The sequence below is a fragment of the Triturus cristatus genome, chromosome 9 (assembly GCF_964204655.1).
Source record: "Triturus cristatus chromosome 9, aTriCri1.1, whole genome shotgun sequence".
Lineage (NCBI taxonomy): Eukaryota > Metazoa > Chordata > Amphibia > Caudata > Salamandridae > Triturus > Triturus cristatus.
The window spans coordinates 1,157,331,742-1,157,352,973 of NC_140592.1; the positions used below are offsets into that span (position 1 = coordinate 1,157,331,742).

At 44.5% G+C, this 21,232-nt stretch overlaps 1 protein-coding gene across 1 annotated transcript in view; it reads left to right on the forward strand.

Annotated features, from left to right (window-relative positions):
- Nucleotides 1-16,649, forward strand: part of MED6 (mediator complex subunit 6) — a 98,142-nt gene extending 81,493 nt beyond the window's left edge. The window contains exons 6-8 of the mRNA XM_085627124.1: nucleotides 2,328-2,443; nucleotides 15,678-15,705; nucleotides 15,911-16,649. Coding sequence (XP_085483250.1) covers nucleotides 2,328-2,443; nucleotides 15,678-15,705; nucleotides 15,911-16,041 — 275 coding nt within the window. The 3' untranslated portion in view covers nucleotides 16,042-16,649. The remainder of the gene's footprint in view (nucleotides 1-2,327; nucleotides 2,444-15,677; nucleotides 15,706-15,910) is intronic.
- Nucleotides 16,650-21,232: the final 4,583 nt, after the last annotated feature.

The window sequence follows — 21,232 nt, forward strand, 5'->3', positions numbered from 1 at the left end:
GTGAGATCCACGCTTTAACCGTACAAGAACCCTTCTTACAAATACATCGTAACAAAGTGGCTCTCAGAACAAATCCAAAATTCCTTCCTAAAGTCATCTCTGCATTTCACCTTAACCAATCAGTGGAGCTACCGGTGTTTTTTCAAAACCCAGACTCCGTAGCAGAGAGAGCTCTTCACACGCTAGATGTCAAACGAGTACCTGCTTTATTACATTGACATAACTATATCCTTTCGCAAGACAAAACAATTGTTTGTAGCTTTCTCCCCACCTCATAAAGGTAACCCCATCTCCAAAGCTGGGATTGCACGGTGGATTGTGAAATGTATCCAAATATGCTACCAAAAAGCTAAACGCACATTGACAATTCCCCCTAGAGTGCATCCCACACGCAAACTAGGGGCTTCCATGGCTTTCTTAGGGAACATTCCCCTAGAAGAAATTTGTAAGGCAGCCACATGGTCTACCACACACACCTTCACTAAACACTATTGTGTTGACGTGCAAGCCAAGCAACAAGCTTCTGTAGGCCAAGCTGTTCTTAAAACTCTTTTTCAAACTACTGCAACCGATACAGGTGAACACCGCTAGGGGAGACACTGCTGTACAGTCTATGCTAAGTATGTGATCTGCAGCTCATATGCCTCGAACGGAAAATGCTACTTACCAGTATGCATCTGTTCTTGGCATGTAGAGCTGCAGATCCACACACACCCACCCACCTCCCCGGGACCTGTATCTGTTCCAGTTCTATCTTACTTAGATATACACACATGGACATCTCTTTCTTTTCTACTAACTCCATCATTTCCCATCATGGCGAAAAACAATCTGAGGATGGAGTCGATGCCCATGTGCACTAACGTCCATGGGAGGATTCCCCTATCTCGTGACTACAAAGACTTCTTCCAAAACAACAACAAGGTGCAAGCATCCGAGCCCAACACCAGAAGTGTGTGGATCTGCAGCTCTACATGCCAAGAGCAGATGCATACTGGTAAGTAGCATTTTCCTTCTGTTTAATAGTTAATTTCAGGTGGGAGCTGTTAGTCCTGCCTTCTAACACAGAATATTCTGATTTTCATAATTGTAATGAAAGACAAGCTCCAGTCATCATGGCATCCTGGTGGTTTTGGAATTTAGACAAAAGATCACATTATGTTTGTTACTTATAGCGTTTATCAAAAGCAGAAGTGTGATATGAAGCTCTATGTAAAAACATGTTATTTCAGCATGGATTGTTAATGTAAAGGAATACCTACCCAGTTGCAGAACTTTTCTGTCTTCCTTAATAATTTTAATTCAGGTGACATTTAAACAGCAATTTGAAAGTCTTGATCCCACCATTACACTACCGTGAAAACGTATGGCCCATGTTCACAGAAGAATAAAGGAGCACTGTCTTACGAAGGTGACCTAGCCAGAGAACTTAGGACATTGAAAGTGTTTTTGAAATCTTGGTGGGCCTCAAAAAAGTTAGGCCTGAATAAGATCTTTGGAATAGTCTGTAGAAAATGAGGCTAGCCTAAAGGATTTATAAGGGTGATTGTTCGCCTGTTTTATTTTCCTTTTTTTAAAACCGCACTCTAAAATTTTGTACTTGTAGAATTCGAATAATTCAGATTTAGATTAAGATTAGCCTTGCTCTATGTTGCCAAGGGGTGTGGCAAAACACCCTGGTCTTAGCATAGAGGCCCACCCATTGGTGCACCAAAACATTCGATTTTCACTTGTAATTCAGGCAAATGTGCGCCTCAGGATGGTGGTCTTTCAAGTCCTGCCCATGAGTACCCTTGCTCTTTGTGCTTGCCAGGGCAATGCAGTGCGTCAGAAACGTAGGTTTTGTATGTGCAAAGATTACTTCAAGATGGAGCTCTGTCGTCAATACTTCCCAAGAAGGGGACTGCAGACCTTTATCTTACAATCATCATTTGCATTGTACTGCAATGTATGCAAATACATTTCTATGACAAATGTTGACATCCGTTTTAGTACTTGTTTTAATGTTTGATTGTTTTTCTTGGAACTTCATGGCAAACATGGGGGCATACTCTGTTCTAATCTCTTATCTGATTAAAGAGTATCAGATGGCCTTTTCATATACACACAAACAAGTAATTGAAGATGCCGAATCGAATTACAGAGGAATGCAGATCTTCAAGAGAGGAGAAATGGGTACAATGGAGGCTAAGTTCAAATAGGAATACAAGATGGCAAGGAGATTGTTCTTGTCCAGTTTTCACCTGAACACTTGAGTCAGCAGTGCAATAAAACGGTGAATTACTTTGTTTTGCTTGCTTATGTTATATTGCTTGTCTTTTGTACAGATAAAGCAAAACCCAAGTCCAAGAAAACAGAAGAAGCAAGCTCTTTCTTCCAGAGGCAACGAGTGGACTCCTTGCTCCTAGACCTCCGGCATAAGTTTCCTCCCAAGTTTGTGCAGGTAACCTGCATGTATGAAAGTAGTGTGCTGATGGTTGGATTTCTGGATGACCTCCAAACCATTCATCATCTACTGGGTATCCCTTTTAACGTTCATCTATTGGTGTGAGGGTCATGGATCAATAGGGCCTTACTGAGAAGGCACATGTTATTGTTTCTGGGATATGCTTGGATGCCTGGTGCGTTTTCCATACTTGACCATTTTACTCTGAATCTATCGCATGAGGAGAATTTGCGAAACCTGAAACACTCAACTACTCCTATGTGCAAACATGTTAGAGCAAATTGGCCGGCTTTTATACCATATTATTGCTCTGACTTGAATAATTAATGTACAATATTTTCAGTTGCTGTTTTTTTAAGTCCTCCACATAACCCTGCTACTAAATTTGAACAAGAATTACTTTCACTCATTTTTAGCTGACATAGGCTTTCATGTTCATACCCCTATAAATTACTTAACATTGCTTGGAACGATGGAATAAAAAAAATAAAAAAACACATTTTTTTTTATCCAAAAGTGAAGGGGGAAATCTCCTGTGAAGAAACCACACTCTCGAACGGTAAAGGTTGCAGAACTAGCAATGGTAGTGTTCCTAGAACTATATATTTAGTGTGTTTTGGGATAACGATAGCATGGTTCCTGAAGAACCAAAGAGCTAAATAGGTTTATAATGCATTGGTAAAGGCACCCAGGTTGTGCCAAGTTCAGCATTTTTTGCTGGCAGATTATCATCAGCACAGTAATTGATTGGTGGGGACTACTAACTGGCCAAGTACCTGAATAATTTGCAGATCATGCATTATTGCTATCTAGTTTGGAACTGAAATGTGGTCTTCTTCCTACTTTCTTTAACAACTACTAAATTAACAGTAGAATAAAACATATTGCTTCTTTGCTTTTAGCAGAACAAAATAAATATCAAAATATACCGACAAAGGAAGTGAAAAATGGATATGAAAAAAATGCACATGAAATGTAAAAAATTATTACCATAAAACCTGAAAGTCCTTCTTATGAATGTGTTTGTCTGTATGGTCATGTAACCTCACACTGTCTCGCAATATCCCAATGGTGTATAGTTGGGAATTCTTCATCATATCTGTAAATGCACTTTTTTCAATACTAGTAGCCCGGTTATCTACGCAGCCACTCAGAATATGTGTGAGAGTGGTGTTTCTCACATAATGATGATGTTGCACATGTGGCAAATTTTTACATTGTAGCTCAGATTAAAGTTTACTAAAATTACTAGGAATGAAATGAGTGTTGCCCCTTTGCAAAAGTTATCTGGCCAACTTTTTCCTGTTTGTTGCTTTATTATGTCACTAAAGAGGTCAGAATTGTGTGTTTATGAACATATTTTGATTGATTGTAGTACACCATCCTGGCAGACAGCTACCCCACAAGAGCTAAAATGAATAGCGTAAAAATGGATCATTGACACCAGTTCTGGTATACATCAGTGTTCTTAAAGCAGCATCCTCTTAGATAATATATACTGCATAGTATACCCCATGCCATAAATTATAAGTATATTTCACATCATGAGGAGTCCTTGAAAATATAGACAGACCAGGCCGAAGGCCAGGTTCCCTTATAAGGTCATTGAACTTTGAGGTGACTTTCAATATCCATTAAACATACTTCAGAGAGTGTTTTACTCCTAATAATACATGCTCACACCCTCACCTTTCTGACAAACTGTTTATTCCTTGGTATCTTGCTCTTTAATGTTTATTGCAGACAAAAAAGAATAAAAGCAGTATCTGTACTGAAAAATTAAACGCACGAAAAAGCAGTTCGTAATTTTTGGAAAAAGACATTTGAATAAAGCCTGGGCAGTGAACTTGCTGAGTTTTTCGTGCTCTGCGGAGCTCGCGGAATTCTGAAAAACTCAAGGTGGAGTTTTTTCCTTGCATGCCAACAGTAGGTTGGCGAGCGCGAGCAAGGAAAATGCAACGCTAGACCACTTCCCTACGAGATCGCTCTACGCGGAAGGTCATGGATCGTGGCTACCGCTCGCATTAAGAAACCTTCTGTTCGCGCTTGAGGAATCTGCCGCTCAAGTAGAACTTCTACCCAAGTGGCAGAAATAAGCAGCACCCTCTTGCACTGTGCGAGATGCTATTTGCGCTGCACAAACACCTGGCACTAAAAATCAGTGCGAACGGCGCAAGGTAACCTACTCTACAGCTCGCAGAACTCTGCATAGCTTGGTGGAGTCTTTTTTTGTCAGTACGCAGAGTTCCGCCAAGCGGAACTCTGCGACCACCGCCCAGGCTTAATTAGAATCCGCTTGATGCAGGTCAGGTTATAAAGTGATGTGGTTCAGATTGTGCAGATACATGCATAGGTTCTATCTTTCCGTCAATGGCCTATGTAGCATGGGAAAAAGTAAACATGTTGCCATAAATTTCTGCTGATCACTTTTTATTTTTGGGGAAATGTCAGAAGAAAAAGTAAGTTCCCAGTTTGCTTGTTTAAACTACAGTGCTAATTATGCTCCATGACCGGTCTTTTACCTTGGCTGTTGGCAAGAGGCATTATGATGTCACAACTCAACTGTAATAAGTATTACAGTTGAGCAGCTACTTCATTTCGCTATTGTAGGTGACCATAAATGTCCCAACTGAACTAAAATAAGGAAATTCGAGACCGGTTTATATACATGGGTTGCAGGCTTCCTTTTTAGGTCTCGCCTACGCAGCGCGCATGCGCTGCATAGGAGAGAGACCTAATGCCATCGGCACAGCTTTGGGGGCAAAAACGTGCACGCGTTGCATTGCTTGCAATGGTGGCGCCATATGGTCGCACGCTCCCGCAAGGGAATCGCGTAGGCCCCCCTCCCCCTGCTGCTGCGCGCTTGTGCTGGTTGAAAAGTGCCTGCGAGATGCCGTGTTCAGTGGAGGGCGGCAAGGTGCTACTTCGGATGAATGAAATCACGTCTGGCGTGTGTGCACTACACTAACTTGGAAGAGGGCTCTGCAAACACACTAAAATACCTTCCGTTACCCTGTTTGTGTACTTAAAGCACAACACTTGGCTGTGCGACGAGTCAGAGCGAGGGCACACATGACTGTGTACCTGATGTTTAATCCTGAAGTGTCCAAAGACGGCTCTTGCCTTGTATGGTGTCTGGTACATAAAAGAGTAAGGGGCGGGGAGGATCAAGTGTGGGTCATGGTTGGAATTGTAGACAAACAGGTATATCTTAAGACACGTCCGGTGTTTTTTAAGCTTTATACTGCTGTCCATGTGGGAGTCTGAGTACAGACTGTGTGCGCCCACTCTGACTCTGTAAACACACGCTGTGTCTGAGACGGATACAGATGTGTCCTCCTCTGGGAGACCTCTCTGCCACGCCACCCCCTCCCTGCCCTGATCACCTGCTCCCAGCCCGGATGTTGTGGTCGTGGCCCCCTTTGCCTGTGGCGGGATCACGAGGATAGACTTGGGTTATACGGGTGTATTCTGGGACTTGTATTCTTGCTGCACTTCAACTGAACCAAATACTCCTCCTCTGCAATGGTTTGTAAAAATAAAGGTGAGGATTGTGAAATGGTGTCCCCGGTGACACAGAGTCCTGTGGAAACCCTATGATGGAAGGTTCTATCGAGCAAAGATACTTACTATTGTGGAGAAAATTTTTTTATTGTGCAGACTCTGCAAGGAATTGTACAGGTTTGTTGAGCAATAGGCATTACCAGTAATGTGTAAAATATGTCTAGTTGTCCTGTTGTCTGCTTTAGCACATGTGGCCCGGTACTTGTCAATATCCTGTATCTGCTGCACAAAGGCCATCCTGCCTTTAGGTGGCTTCAAGCGATCCTAGACCAGGAGGCTCACCAACTGCCTAAAAGCCCTGTACACTATGGAGAAAATGAACAACAGGCTTTGAGTTTTGGGTTACATAGGACAAGGAAGGAACATTTTGTACCAGCGAAACAACATGAGCCTCTAAAACCAATGCCCCTCCCCAATCAGCGCAGACTTGGTGGGCGTGAAGAGAATAATTGCTTAGTTAAAAATGATAATAATGTGTAGATTCGAAGACGAACACACAGATATTCAAAACAGATAGACAATCTCTATTAAGTCCCCAGCTCTGTCTTGGCTTCCACTGCATCTTTCCTTGCTGGACGGACTCCAGGGCAGAAGTGTGCATGTCCGAGTTTAAAGAGACCTGCACAATATGTCCCTTCTTTACTGCTCTCCCTGTCACTTGGATATATTGTTGGTGATAAAAGTCAAAGCATGTACAATGTATGTTCTTCAAGGGGTGGGTTGATGCGCTATCACTGAACGCACACAGCCCTGATTGGTGCAAACGTGGAAGTTTGTGTTGACCTACAGCACTGTGTGTACACCCGAAGGCCACCATGTTGGACTGTGCTGTGTATCATTGTGCTGCCTGTCTCTGCAGAGTAGCAGCACAGAAGAGACACACACCTCTGGGCCAGGCTGTTATAGATTTTATTTTCTCTTTGTGGTGCCCCTTGCGCTTATCACTCTTCCTGTTGTGAGTGGGCTCTTTGCAGAGTTTTGCTGCTGAAAGGCCTGTGGGGACCCACATATAGGCAGAGGTTCCCCTGCCTGCAGGCTGCTCACAAACCTGTGCCTCACTCATAGTTTCATGGAGGGGCAGTTGGCACATTGCCAACCTCCCTGTGTGAAATGTGTGTCTGTGGTTGTATGTTCTTGGACTATTGGTGGTTGAAAGCAGACTGTTCACCAATCAGAAGAACAGGAAGCTGACAGTGGATGATATTTAAAGGCGACGAGAATGTCTGCTTACGGTGACGCAAATCTTTCTAGTTGCCTGTCTGATCAGCAGGGACAAGGTAAGGATTTTGGGGGCCCTGGGCCAACGTATTTTAGGGGCCCTGGTTCGGAACAGCTTTGAAATTATGATCCAGTTTCAGCTCTTTCAAGCCCTCTTTGGCCAGTGATAGTGCACATTCACATTCGTCCAAATTCTAAATGTCTTTACATCTATTTTTAAGAGATAGTGACGTGTGTTTTCAACATTGTAACACAGCAGCAGCTCATTAATATTACTGCAAATAATCTCTGTGACGCCCTCCCGTTTCTCATATGTGAGGCCCTGTTTTGATCTAGAAGAAACTTTGTTATGGATGTTGTATGAAACATAAACACAACATTTGCCTACAAAATGCCTGTACTGGACACACACATCGCATACATTAAAAAACAAATTAAAGGTAAACACTATTTAAAACGATCTGTTTATGAACTATTCATGGTCATCAAGGCAAGACTCTCCCCAGAGCAGAGCTGGCTCTATCAAGGGATCCCTAAAAGGCTGAGGACCTGGGACAGAGCCCACTTTTCCAATGCCTTAAAACGTCTCTGCTGAGCAGGGCAGCTTTTGCCATGGGCGGGCAGGCCCAGGGCTCTAATATTAAGCTGGGCGAGAAAAAACCTGCCAGCATAAGGGTCCTATAAACAGCAACACCCCTCTACCTTAGCTCCAGTGATTTCATTTAAAGTGCTTCTAATCTGTTAAGGTCTCGCATGCGCTGTATAGGAAGACCTTTAGCAATCGATTTAGTTTGTGTCCCAAAAAAGTGTACGCGTTGCATTGCTTTCAGTGGCAACGTGTGCACGTTTGGCGATTCCCTTGCAGGAGCGAGCAGGAACCATCTGTTAATAATTACAAACAGATGGTTCCTGCTGGCTCCCGCAAGGGAAACGGGCCCAGGCTCCCTCCTCGATCCCCTCCCCCTGCTGCTTTTTTACTTTCAGCACGAGGCGTACGCTGATGTTTATTTTACTGGCTGTATTCTCTGCCGTGTTATTATGTGACTGGTTGCCTTAGTTCTTTTATTGGTACAGGCCTGTAATGAACTCCTAGCGCCAAGATGCCTCCTGAGGTGAACGCTGTGCTCTACATATAATCAATCAATGGTGAATTTACAGCTGTGTTTTTGCAAAATTCTACCATAAAACGCTCATGTTTCAGCCTAGTTGAATCTAGACAACAACACAAAGTAATAATGTCGTGAACTGCAGCTGGTGTGGCTACCTCCCCTAACGGTTTTCAGCAACCACAGACTATTTTCCATTCTGTGACAGACTAAATGACGTGTTACTGCCATCCGCTGCTGTTGCCGCTCGTATATACCAGTCCAGGCGCTACACAGCTCCTGAGTCCAAGGCTGGCTGGCGCAGCCCCTCCTCTATGGACACTTTACTCTGAAACAAGCAGGTGTGCAGACTCTGACCGTACAGCACCTGGCGTTCGCTTGTTGGCTCCAGAAGAGGATGCTTGTGTGCCTCTTGGCGCTCGAGAGGCGGTGCGAAGACTGCTTAAGGTCCGGCGGGGCTTTCCGCCTTGGACAGCTGCCACCAAGCAGCAGGCACCAGCAGGCTGTCTCTCAGCCTTGCAGACACATCTAGTGATGTTACCGATGTGCCCCACTGCGGAGGCTTAGGTGAGCGTGGCCAACCCAGGAAGCGCCAAGCGCTGCCTCTGCGCTCAAAACCTCATCAGGAGGCGCTGGTGGCCCGCCAAATATCATTGTTGGGTGTCATTTCAGTCTGCGTGTCGCCTGCTTAATTTACACATTTGCAGGCGCCCTTGAAGACGTACATTCTCAAAGGCTCTCTCCCCCACGTGCGTGCAGGCATGCGTACAGCCGTACACACACTGATGCAGGCATCGCTGGAGTGATACACACCCTGTCACACTCGCGCAGGCATTTGTGCAGCCGTACACACACTGGCGCAGGCATCGCGTGGACAGATACTCTGTCGCACATGCACAAGCATGCGCACACACTCGTGCCGGCATCTTGTGGCGGGATACCCACCCTCTCCCACACGCGTGTGGGCATGCGTACAGCCCATACACACACAATGGTGAAGGCATCACGTGGAGTGATACACACCCTCTCTCTCACGCGCGCAGGCATGCGTACAGCTGTACACACACACTGGTGAAGGCATCACGTGGACAGATACTCTGTCGCACATGCACAAGCATGCGCACACACTCGTGCCGGCATCTTGTGGCGGGATACCCACCCTCTCCCACACGCGTGTGGGCATGCGTACAGCCCGTACACACACAATGGTGAAGGCATCACGTGGAGTGATAAACACCCTCTCCCTCAAGCACGCAGGCATGCGTACAGCCGTACAAACACTTCCAACATGGCAGATGCAGCCCCAAGGATCTCACTCCCCTGGGACGACAGCGCTGGACCCGACCGGAACTAGTGGGCCTCGATTATTGCAGGATTTGTACAAGGTATGGCAAAAGCAGATGGAGCGCTGTAAATAAAGACCATTCTCCTGCATGTCTTGGCCACAGCCCTGTTACCCAGTTTGTGGTTTTCTGTTAATACCACCGCGCCTGTGTAGCAATATTCAATTTCCTTGCACAACGCTATGTTTTCCGGTAGTTTTTTTTTAGGTGTGCTCACACAAGCGTATGATTTTTTTTTTTTTTTGTAATGTTTAGGTGCCGCTGTACAGTGCGGAGCTTTTCGCGGTGCCGCGATTATATTTCACTGGACACTGCTAAGCTTTTCCCTCAGTGGAATTGGTGTCACAAGTAGAAAGGCCCATGCTCCAGAAAGCAGGTATTATGTGTAAATTACTGTGGCGAAGAGGCCGCAGGTCATGGTGCTTCCGGTCTAGCAAAGCAATCCTGGACTTATGGGCAGGATGTGTGAGTACAATGTTGGGTCATAAATCACATCTTTTATTTAAACATTTTTTTTAAGGTTTTAAGGATATCAGAAAGTACTCCGGGATCTGACACAATGTATGCAGAAGCTAAAGGAATGATACACTAGACTCTAGTTTACGTCATCCACTGTTTGTGTTTTAGAAGCTGGGGGATAGTGCAAAATAAATTTCAATGTCTTCGAGATAGGAATACACCTGTACGTTACTGGTGCATGCAGATGCTATTATTTAGAGATAACAAGACTGGAAATAATTGAAATCAAAACAGCATGCACTCAGCCGTTGCATAGAAAAATGCTATACATTTGTGAGGGAGAATCATCTTTGCTGCACATGTTCAAAATGTCTGTGACAGCTCTGGTGGCCATTCAATGCCACTTGAAAGTTTCATGTACAGGCCCATGCCCCTGACAAATATCTGAAGTAGAACACTTATTGTCACTCCTTAAAGGGAATCCATTCAATGAGGTGCCCTTCAGAAGAGCTGTGAAACAGGCTTGTAGGTGTTAACTTCAGTTCATACAACCAGGTGCAAAGCAACTCAGGTAGAGCACAGAACCCCAAGGAACAAGAGAAGATATGAGGTTAAATGTGGGATTCCTTGACCAGTTCTGAAGACCCTATTTCAAAAATGATAGATTGAAAATCGTCCAAGGAAAGTCTACCGGTGCTTTTGTGGGGAAGAAGAGTGGTCTTGTGTATATGCACTTGATGCAGAATTCGAAAAGAATTAAAGTCTGATTTACCAAGCATTCTCTGCTCCTTTCTATAAAGGTGGCCAGTCTCCCCACTCAACACTAGAGACTGGGGACTGTTTGGAAAAGTAGACCTTCATCTTTTCTTACACATTTGTCTTTTTTAAACAGATCTTAACAAGAGCATTAAGCCGTTGCCTTTCTTCCTGCATCCCTGCAGATATGTCCCCCTCAATGTGTTCAGTGCGTGGATACACTTGAGGGGTCTTGCAATTGGAACAGGAGTGCAGAATTACTAGGAAATTACAAAGTCCCACTACACATTTCACCCCTTTCAAGAGGAGCCCATAGGACAGACTTAGTCTGCATTGGCACATCAGCAGGTAGGCAATGACTTATGTTGCCACTACTTCAGCTATAGCTTTTGGACCAAGTCACACTACACAAGAACATGGTGCAGGGTCAATTGGTAGCCAGGTTTATATTTCACCATTCACCTAGTTTGTTAGTTTTGGGGAAGTAAGAGTAGACTACAAAATGCTAGAAGATCAACAAAAGTTGGTAAAGCCAATAAGCCTGGCTTGCAATCTGAGTCCTGACTAAAACATCAAAACAGCCTACTGCACTAAAAAACAGTATTGGTGAAGCCAATATTCTGGGTTTATTGTGCTTATGCATGTGACTTGAGCAATTAGTGATACACATGGAAAGGACAGAGAGGGGATATAGTTGTAAAACAGCCCCTCGTGCAGTTCAATGCCAGCACTGGAGTAGAGGTGGAAGGATGTAACCGATCAGACAATAGCTTTAGGTGAGAGATGAATACTCCAATGGGCGTAGTTAAGACTTGATTGATAAAAGTCTTATGCAAATGGCTGAAATAGACTGGTCAAAAAGAGAGAAAAGTTGAATGTGGCAGACCCAAGCCAACCCCTATCTATTTTACCAATAGTCTTGTTTGACAACTGCGCTGTCAACCCCAAGACTTAACAAGCATTGGCATAGCCAATAGGTCTCGCCTTTGGGACCATGTTAGTGTTTAGCCATGTAACAGTTGATTTTGTTGCACCAAGGATATTGTGCTGGATAACTAAACACTTACACGATCCCAAAGGCAAGACCTATTGGCTATGCCATTGCTTGTTTAAGTTACTACAGTAGAGTTGTGAAGTCATAATGCCTCCTGTCAGACCCTGCAGCCAAAGAGAAAAGCAGGTCAATGGGAATAATTACTGTTGCAGTTTAAACAACGAAAATGAAAACTGCCTTTCCATATGATCTGATCTCTAAATTAACAGTGATCAGCATAATTGAGATATTCATGGCATTATATTTGTGTTGCACGCTCTAGGGCATTAAACATTTCTCTTCATATTTCTACACCTTCTGAGAAGTAGCATTAATTCTAGGCTATAATAAACTGGTTCTGATAACATTTTCCAACAAATTATTGATTGCTTTTGGCATGCCTAAATTTGCACTGCAGATTGCACTTTTATTCTTCATCTCTACAAACATCCAATGTCTTTCATATGAAAGAGCAACACACCACGTTGTTTGTAAGAGCGTTGTTACAATATAATCTACTGATTAAAGTACCCCCTGCCATGCATTAAAAAATTACAAATCCTCTTTCATAGAGAGGAACCAGGCTTTGCTTTGCAATATCCTTATAATATATTACAGTGGGTGCTTTATCCCATATATTACAGTCGAGCAGCTACGTCATCTCTTTTTTACAGGTGACTATAAGCGTCACAAGTAGTTTGTAATAGGGAAATTTGAGAAGAGATTTTACACAGGGTTTGCAGGCTCCCATGATATCGACAATAGTATAGTAGCATGTCTGCTTCCAAATTCCCCTTGGTATAAAAGGATGAAGAAGAAAGAAGAGTTTGGAAGCAAATTACAATGAGGAGCTTTAAAGGGGCTTCAATTCTAATTAGTTCTGCTGGGTGTAAGATTGTGTATGCTGCACACAAACTATTTAAGAGGGCTGTATTGATCAAATGGTGTTTTATACAAGACAAAATTGTGAGCCGTTAATGAATTACATTTTGAATAGTTTCTCCTGAATGTGTCCATTCTTAAGGAACCAAAATTATTTTCTAGGGAAATAGGGTCCCTTTTTTTAGGTCGAGGACTACCGGTCTGCCGAAGGCAGAACCGGAAGTCGGAAGATTTAATGTTTTCTAGAGTGGCTATTTAGCCCGCCTCTCTTTTTGCTTCTCCTCCATTGGCTGGCTTCCTAAACGGAGGCCAGCCATTGGAGGAGAGAGCCGTCCCTCCAAATAGGCTCCGTCTTTTTCAGATTCGGGGGCGTGTTCCTTGCTGTTCTTTCCACTTTTTAGCCACGCCCTTTTTAGGTGTTTTTTTCTCTCCTCCAGCCAATGGCAAGAGGAGAGAAAAAGTAACACGCCCCCGAATCCGAAAAAGCCACTGCGTTTCTCCGAGGCATTTCTGCTTCGCCTCGGAGAAAGGCGGTGGTGTCTCCTACTAGCTCCATCTGACCACATCCAGGCTTACTCGGGCCCCGGGGGCTGCAGAAATCAGCTTAATTGGCTTCGGAGTTTAGATCGGCTTAGTGTGCTGGTGAGTAGCTGGTTCTCATGGCTCCTTCCCAGCACTTTCCTTGCTGTGACAGAGGCGCTGTTGTCGATTACGTCTGGCTGGCCACACCCCCCCTCTCACGTTGTTTTGAACAGAATTTGCATTCTGAATGGCGCCGGGGGCCGAATCGCACACCATTGCCACTGTGCCACTTTGTGATGTAAAAAGTTGAATGTGGCATGTAGCCGCGAGTTTCCGCCTGCTTCCTCCCTTTCTCACTGCTTTTTCTTCGTTCTCTCTTCTCTCCCTCCAACTTTCTCTTTTCGTGTCTTTCTCTGTCTCACTCCGCGTCGGGGCCCGATGATGAAAATAGGTTCCGGTCCACATCCGTGTGTTCTGTGCGCTACTGTGGAGGTATTTGTACCTTCAGGTCTGTGTGTCACGTCCACAGCGTCCATCCCTTGTGTGCGTGTTCTGCGCCTCTGTGTGTGAGGTACAACTGTAGCTTCAGCGCGCTACGCAAACTGTAAACTTGTGTTTATATCACGTGATTCATTTTAAATGTTGTAGATTATGTTCCATGTGTACCTGCACGAGTGACTGTGTTTGCCTAGCTGTGTGTCGTTACACGCTTCTCTCTGCATCTATGTGTTACTATGTATGCTTTATTCCAGAATCTATGTAACTACCCCTGTCGTTAGGTGTGACAACCTTTGCACTGTGTGCACTCATCTGTGTGAATGCGTGTATATGTGCATATCGATGTATATGACTGTAAGACTGTCTACGTAACAATGTCTATGTATCGTCATAATGATTTACTATACCGCTGTATCCTCATTAGTATGTTCATAGCTCTTTATACCCCTCGTAGATGTGTCAAAGGAGTCGTCAAAAACTAGTATCTGCCCTTTGCCCCCCACTCCCTTCAGGTTCCCTTTCTCCCCTAGCGCTGCGAAGCTCCCGGGGGCGTTTTAAGTGCTAGAGAACGCATCGTTCTCTTCCAAATCAGGTTTCCTTTGTTCTTGTTTTCTCGTTATCTCATGCTCCCCTCGCCTCCTTCGGACCCCTGTTAGTGCTTTAAACAGGTCTAGGAGCAGTCGGAGCGCTACCCATATTACCAGGATGTCAAAACGCCAGTATACATCGGGAAACTGCTAGCAGCGCTATGCAGCTCTAACAAGGGCTGAGTGAGTATGGAAGACACAATTAAACAACCCTTGCCTTTCCCCTTGGCGTTTGAAAAGGTTAGGAGTAATCTAGGCGCTATCCTAACTCCAATATGACAATATGAGATAACAAGATCAGTATAAAACAACCGGCAGCAGTTACTAGCGCTACGAGGCTAAAACAGTGACAGAAGTGCGCTATGCAAAAACTAAGTAACATAGCAAGAAACGCACCTTCACCCCTCTCTTAGTACTATGAGCCTTCTAAGCGCTACGCAAACACGACAAGGACATAACACCCCAATAAAATGACCGGCAGCAGCCGCTAGCGCTGTGAGGCCATACCAGTGGCAGAAGAGCGCTATGCAAAAACCAAGTAACATAACAAGCAGTCAGGCGGGCAACTAGAGCCAAATTTCGGGGGCGGGGGGGCTGAAAAAGATTTCGGGGGGGGGGGCTAAGTCTTCCAGCCTCCATCAGGCTCATCTCCTTTGGAGCCAAACCCTATTACCTCTCCGGCCCCTTAAGCAGCTCCACCAGTGCATCATTTGACTCCTCTGGCACCACAACTGACGTCGCTATAGGTAGGTAATAGGTATCACATATGCAAAAAAAAAACAAATGCCAATAGAAATGATAATGCCATTTATTTAGGGATACAAAAATCATAAAAAAAATAATGAGCAATACCAATAGCTCTACCTAGAATGTTGCAGAGACCATTGCATTGTAAATGCTTGTTATCAAAACCCGATGTGTGGTAGATTCTCATGCTAGCTAGGTCAAAATACCATAGAATGTGCTTCATAATAGTGCGTGACATGCCCCACAAGGTTGCATTTTTGCAACGCGGTTGGATCTGCCATGTGCCACAATTTGGCCCTGTAGTGCTGCAGAATTACAGGGACCCTGAGTATTGTTAACAGGACAGTTTGTGTTGGCCTTTTTTTATTCAACCTACTTTAACCCCAGTGTATCATTGAATGGTGCAGTTTCCCAAAAGGCTTCATGATTAATTGTTCCTTTTATGGAAGATGTAATGAATGCGAAAACAAGCAAGACTATGCCTCTAAATTAATCTTTTATCTCGTTACATTTCAGCAAAAGACGGGGGAAAAACCCATTGCAGGCAAGTTAAATCTGTCTTCTCGTTTTAGCTATAAGGACATTTACTTACTAGGCGTTTAATGACTAGAAGCATGTACTTATTTGATGGTTTAAAAACAAGAATAGCAAAATGTTTCTTACTCTTGTACTGAATTGTTCTGATGAATGGGAGCCATAATGGAAGCAATTTCCAGATGTGTAAATGTGCACTGTGTTTTTTTGGACAGTTGATCAAATAAAGAAGGAGCCAGAACAGGCTCCAGAAGCAGTCAAGCAGGAGGAGAAGGAGGTCCCCAAGACCACCCAGCAGAGCAGTGGCCCGAAGGCTCCTCCGGAGAAGCGAATGAGAGTCCAGTGATGTCCAGATATTGTTCTTTTTCCTAAGGCAGCTCAAAACAGCTACTTGGAACTGGTTCTCCTAACGTGAACAAAACGCCTGGCGACGCCATATGTGAATATGAAAAGGAGGACTGCATTTAGTCTAATTGCCTTTTTTACCCTAAACCTTTTTTTGAAACGTAAAAAATGGGAAAAGGATTTTGAAAGAAGAATGGTGGTCAGTATTGTTGGGAGAGTAGAATATGGAGGCTTTGTATTATTGAACAATTATTATTGCAAAATAACTTTTTTTATTTTGAACACGTTCAAAAGATTTGCCATTTTATTTAATTTGTATTTATAGGCAACCTTAAGATGGTGCTGCTATGTATTCATCAGCATCCGGGGTATCCTCATGTAGGAAGTAATGAAGTAAGAATACTGGCCAGAATTTTTAAAGTGCTGTTTCTATGGTAAAACGCTTGGCTGTCATTGGGTCAGTGCTTTTTCAAGCAGAACAAGGAAATGTTTAATATGTAAATTATTTTCAATCATGTTAATTAATTTTGATATAGTGTTTAGACTGTGGTTTAAAAGTAGTCCATTGGTTTGCAAGGAATGTTAAAAATATATATTTTTCAATATCTCTTTTTGCTTTAATGTCATGTATTTTGCACAAAAATTACTGTTCCTGGTAAAGAATATACAAGGGATATTAAATGTATGATTGTCTTATAGATTCTTTCAGTTTGAGGAAAGATAGCTAAAGTAGCAGACCAGGATCAGAATGGATAATGACAAATTTCTACTCGGAGACTAGGGATTAGGGGATCCATAAACTAAAATATCTGCATAAGAAAGGCCAAATACGGCATGCGCTGATTGAACTTTATAGCCCAGGCCCTGTATCCTTTGTATGCTTTGTCAATGATTTTTCGGTTAATTGAAGCCAGTGTCATTCCCAATTCCTGGGGCCACCATTTCGTTGTGTTTAGGATTAACTATATTTATTAGGTGAAAACACTTACAGGAAGAGGCACCAACGTCCCAACCAGACTGGTGTCCAGCACTGAATTAATTATACCACAGCTTGCATTGCCTATTTCAGGTTAATATTTCCCTATGAGTAATACCACCAAAATAATGTTAGATTCAGGATGATGCTACATTGAAAGAGTGCTACATCAGATTCTCATCTTGTTAGCATGAGGATGCACTTCATGTGTAAAAAAGAAAAATCCCACCCAAAACAATATGTATTGTGGTTCACTTTACTTAAGAATTACCTTGCTGATAAACAGATAGTCCTGTAGATTGATTCACTCTCATTTTGCAAGGAAAGCCCACCAGCTTTGTAAGTCCCCTCTTCTCCTGTTCACTTCTGATCAGCAGCATCTCCTTTTTTCACTCTAAAGTGGCAGAATGTATGTTGGTGAAGAACTTCCATCTCTGTTCATCCATCTTTACTTCTTTACGGTGAATTCCACACCCCAATCCCACCTCCCCACCCCCAAAGAGTTTAATTTCTCATTTCAGGCAAGGACTATAATTATGCTCCCCAGCCCTCTGCTCCTTTTTTCTTTGCCAGTTCGGAAACTATGAGGCCCTTCTTACCAAGTCAACGGTTACTGCCAGCCCAAGTGCCAGGAAGTAATCCATCACTGCAATCAACTTTGCCTGTAGCATTTCCAGAGTTAATTCTGCGAGGACTCTAATTTTGGGCAGCCTCTTCTCTGTGTCCAATACCTCCATTCTCTCCTCGAGAGTCCCCATGGCATAAGCAGCGAATCCCTTTTATTTTTGACCTTTCCTGTGCCTATCGCAATCTCTTGGGAGTGGGCAGAATAGTGGACTCTGTGATAACTTGATGGCACACTTTGCAGAAAGTTGTCGTGATGGGATCTAGTAGCTCATTGGCTAGTAATCGCTGTATCCCCTGAGGGCACTTTTTGGGCATAAATATGGCACCCCTGTCACACTGACCTCATATCACACCTCGACTGGAGAGAGGACCTAAGAAGGACTGCCCTGCTGTTCTCTGGACCTGGCAAGAGAGGCTGCACCAACCACTGGACTGCACCTGCTGCTCCTTGGGTTAGCAAAGAGAGGACTGTGCCTGTGGTGCTTGGCTCATGGAAATGTCGCTCCTGAGAGACAAAAGAAGTCAACTCCAAGAGTCAGTTGGCTAACTTCCTGTTCCAGCACCAGCCCACATAAGCTGAAGAAGCCCTTTATGGCCAGTCAGTAGCCACAATTGCTTGATCCTGTCTGACCGTCAACGTGTAGCCCGGATGAACAAGTCCCATCAAAAGTAGCACATGAGTCTATTGGATAGGAGAGAGTTGTCTGAGTGCAGCTTTATCACTCAATACGGACACTAGCCTTCGCCAAAGGGTACCACTGGTTTTGCTGTGATCAGAGATCAGTAGTCCAGTGGCGCCTAGACTTTTGAGGCAGCGATCCCTGTGGCCAAAGTCACCCCACCTGGACTGTGGACAGAGGAGTAGCCCAGTAAGACCATTGCCAACCGCAGAACATCTTCAGCATCCTGTATCGTTGTATAAGGACCACCTCATTGAAGTCTATGGCACTTCGCCCATAGAGCCTGGAACTGGACTTGAGACTGCATTGGTGGCAGGGTAACTGTCCTACAACTCCTCACTTGATCCAATTGACCTTCTTCATGACGAAGTTCGTCACCCAAAGCTGGCTAAAATAGCCAAATACAACTTTATGATAGTTCATCCAAACCCAATGGCGGAAAAAAACAATCTGAGGATGGAGTGGATGCCCATGCGCACTGTTGTCCAGAGGAGGAGTCACCTATCTCGTGACCAAAGACTTCTTCCGAAGACAACAACAACCTGCAATCATCCGAGCCCAACACCAGATGGCGATCTTATCCTTAGTGTGTGGCTCTGCAGCTCTACATGCCAAGAACAGATGCATACTGGTAAGTAGCATATTCCATCTCTGGAATCCTCTGGTCGATTTTGTTTGATTCAGTGTCTAAAAATTCATAAAAATAAGATCTATTTTTATAAATTGGTGTTGTATTTCTTTTGTGTTGTGTGACTTTTGTTTTGGTGCCTCTAAATGCTTTACATTTGTTCCTTTGTTTAAGCCTGACTGATCGAAGCCACAGCTACCCAGGGTTGAGCAAAGGTATACACGTACAAAGTAAGGTAACAGTTCCTAAATGAAACAGTGCCAATATGGTCTACTGTGAGAAGGGGGAGAGAGATATAGGGCAGGGGAAGTGGTGGATGAGGTTCGAGAGTAATAGTGTCATGGAGACCAGATACTCCTGGATGGTACTAGAAGTGCCCTCACACACCCTTGCGGGTGCAAAGCATCATCATCGGGCGGTGCTCCTCGTGGGGGTGGCGCTGCAGTCCCTCACGGGCCCTTGGAAGGGCTCTCTGTCGGAGATCTTTTGATGGAGTCGCCGTAGTTGTGCGTGCGGGTGTGTGGGGAAGGGGGGAGGGCGGTGTCGTGATAGAGCTAAAAAGACCTTGTGGTACCCTAACAATTTATTGGTGGGTCCAATGGATCTACTAAAAGTAACGGGGGATAGTGTTAGATTGACACTCTGAGTAGGGGAAATAAGATTTAAATATGTCCCACTGCTCTCGACTTGTTGAAGTGAGGGTTAAAATGAGAGAGGGGGTGTAGAAAGGGTGGTCAACATGTTTCGCGCTGCCCGCGGTCCCTAGTGGATCCTAGCGCTTCGTCAGGACCAAGGTGGTGATTAAAAAGTAAGGGAGAGGGATTCAGGAAAAAGAGGGGAGTAACCTGCAATCCCAAAAACAAAGGGAAAAAAGGAAGGAGCACAGATTATTCGTGTCCTTGACGTCGAACCTGTAGGGAGAGGGAAAGAACAAAAAGGTTAAAGAGAATGAGGGGCTTCTCTCGAACTGGGGCTAAAATATTGTGCACCAGTGGGGAGAGCATTCCAGACAGAATCGTGCTGGGGTAAGTGCTTGTGCCCCGTGTCAGATTGGGGGTAGGGAAAGGGGACAGCCGTGCCCAAAATGGTGGTCGGGACAAGACACAAGGAAGCTTAATTAATGATCTAAAAATAACAGACGTCCATCCCAGTGTGAAGCCCCACTGGAAGATTAAGGCTATACATGCTAAATGCGACGTGAGACTCTGGGAGGTCAAAGTGCAAAGTGCCGACAGTAAACCCACAGGTGAACGTTGACTGCCTGGTCTGCTACCCAGAGGGCGTGGATAGGGGTGGGTGCATGGCTGCCCGTGGTTATCTCAAAGCCAGTACCTAGTCTGAGTCGAGTAAGTACTAAAAGGCATCACTGTCGACTGTAGTGTGTACGTACTAAAGCATGCCATAAGTATCCATGGTGAGTACATAAGGCAAACACATCGAATGTGATATATATGTTGGAGAAAACACATGCTGGTCACACAAAATTACGATATCCTACCCACAAAAGTCTGGGTCCAAGCTGTGCCGGGTTATTACCATCTGGGGCGGGGGCTACAGCTGCAAGGAATTAAATTGTGGGGAATACAGTCTTACATGAGGGAAATGAGCCCGGAGGGTAGAGAAGCTCACACACACGGCTGGTAAATAAGGCCACGTAGTATGCCATGGGAGGGGGAAGACAAAGGGTTTAACAACAACACCGCTAGCAAAGTAGCGCATGAGCGTCGTGTGTACTTACATCTGCCCCGGAAGTTCCAATGCGGTAACCTAGGGTGCCTCCAGAGTCGCCGGTAGCACTGCGCGGCGGGGTGGGGCTTTATATACTGTAAAGGATAGGTCGTTGCGGGGACGGGACTAGTACCGAAGAGGGACTAGGCTGAGGGCCGAAAAGGTGGCGGCCATCTTGGAACGGGTACCAGGGGGAACCTGATTATAGGGAGGAACCGATTCTAGTGGTTTTAACAAAGGCTGATCTCGTAACTCGGAGAGTTCAAAACTAGGTAGCGAGACCTGTGCACTATATGGCCGAGTGGTAGAGAGCCTATGACCAGGTTCATGAAAATCAGGTCAGTGGTCATTGTGTAGTCTGTCATACCTAGCCATAAACAGTCTATGACATGAGGGGGGCAGCGGGAAGGTGTCGGAGTGCCAGCACCCGCCTCGTTAATAAACACTGGTGGTGTAGTAGTACACAGATAAACTAAAGTCAGGTGAGGGGGCCTTTCTCGTGGCTGATGGGTGCATGTTGGTATTGGCTCCAATATCGGTATCTGTTGTAAAC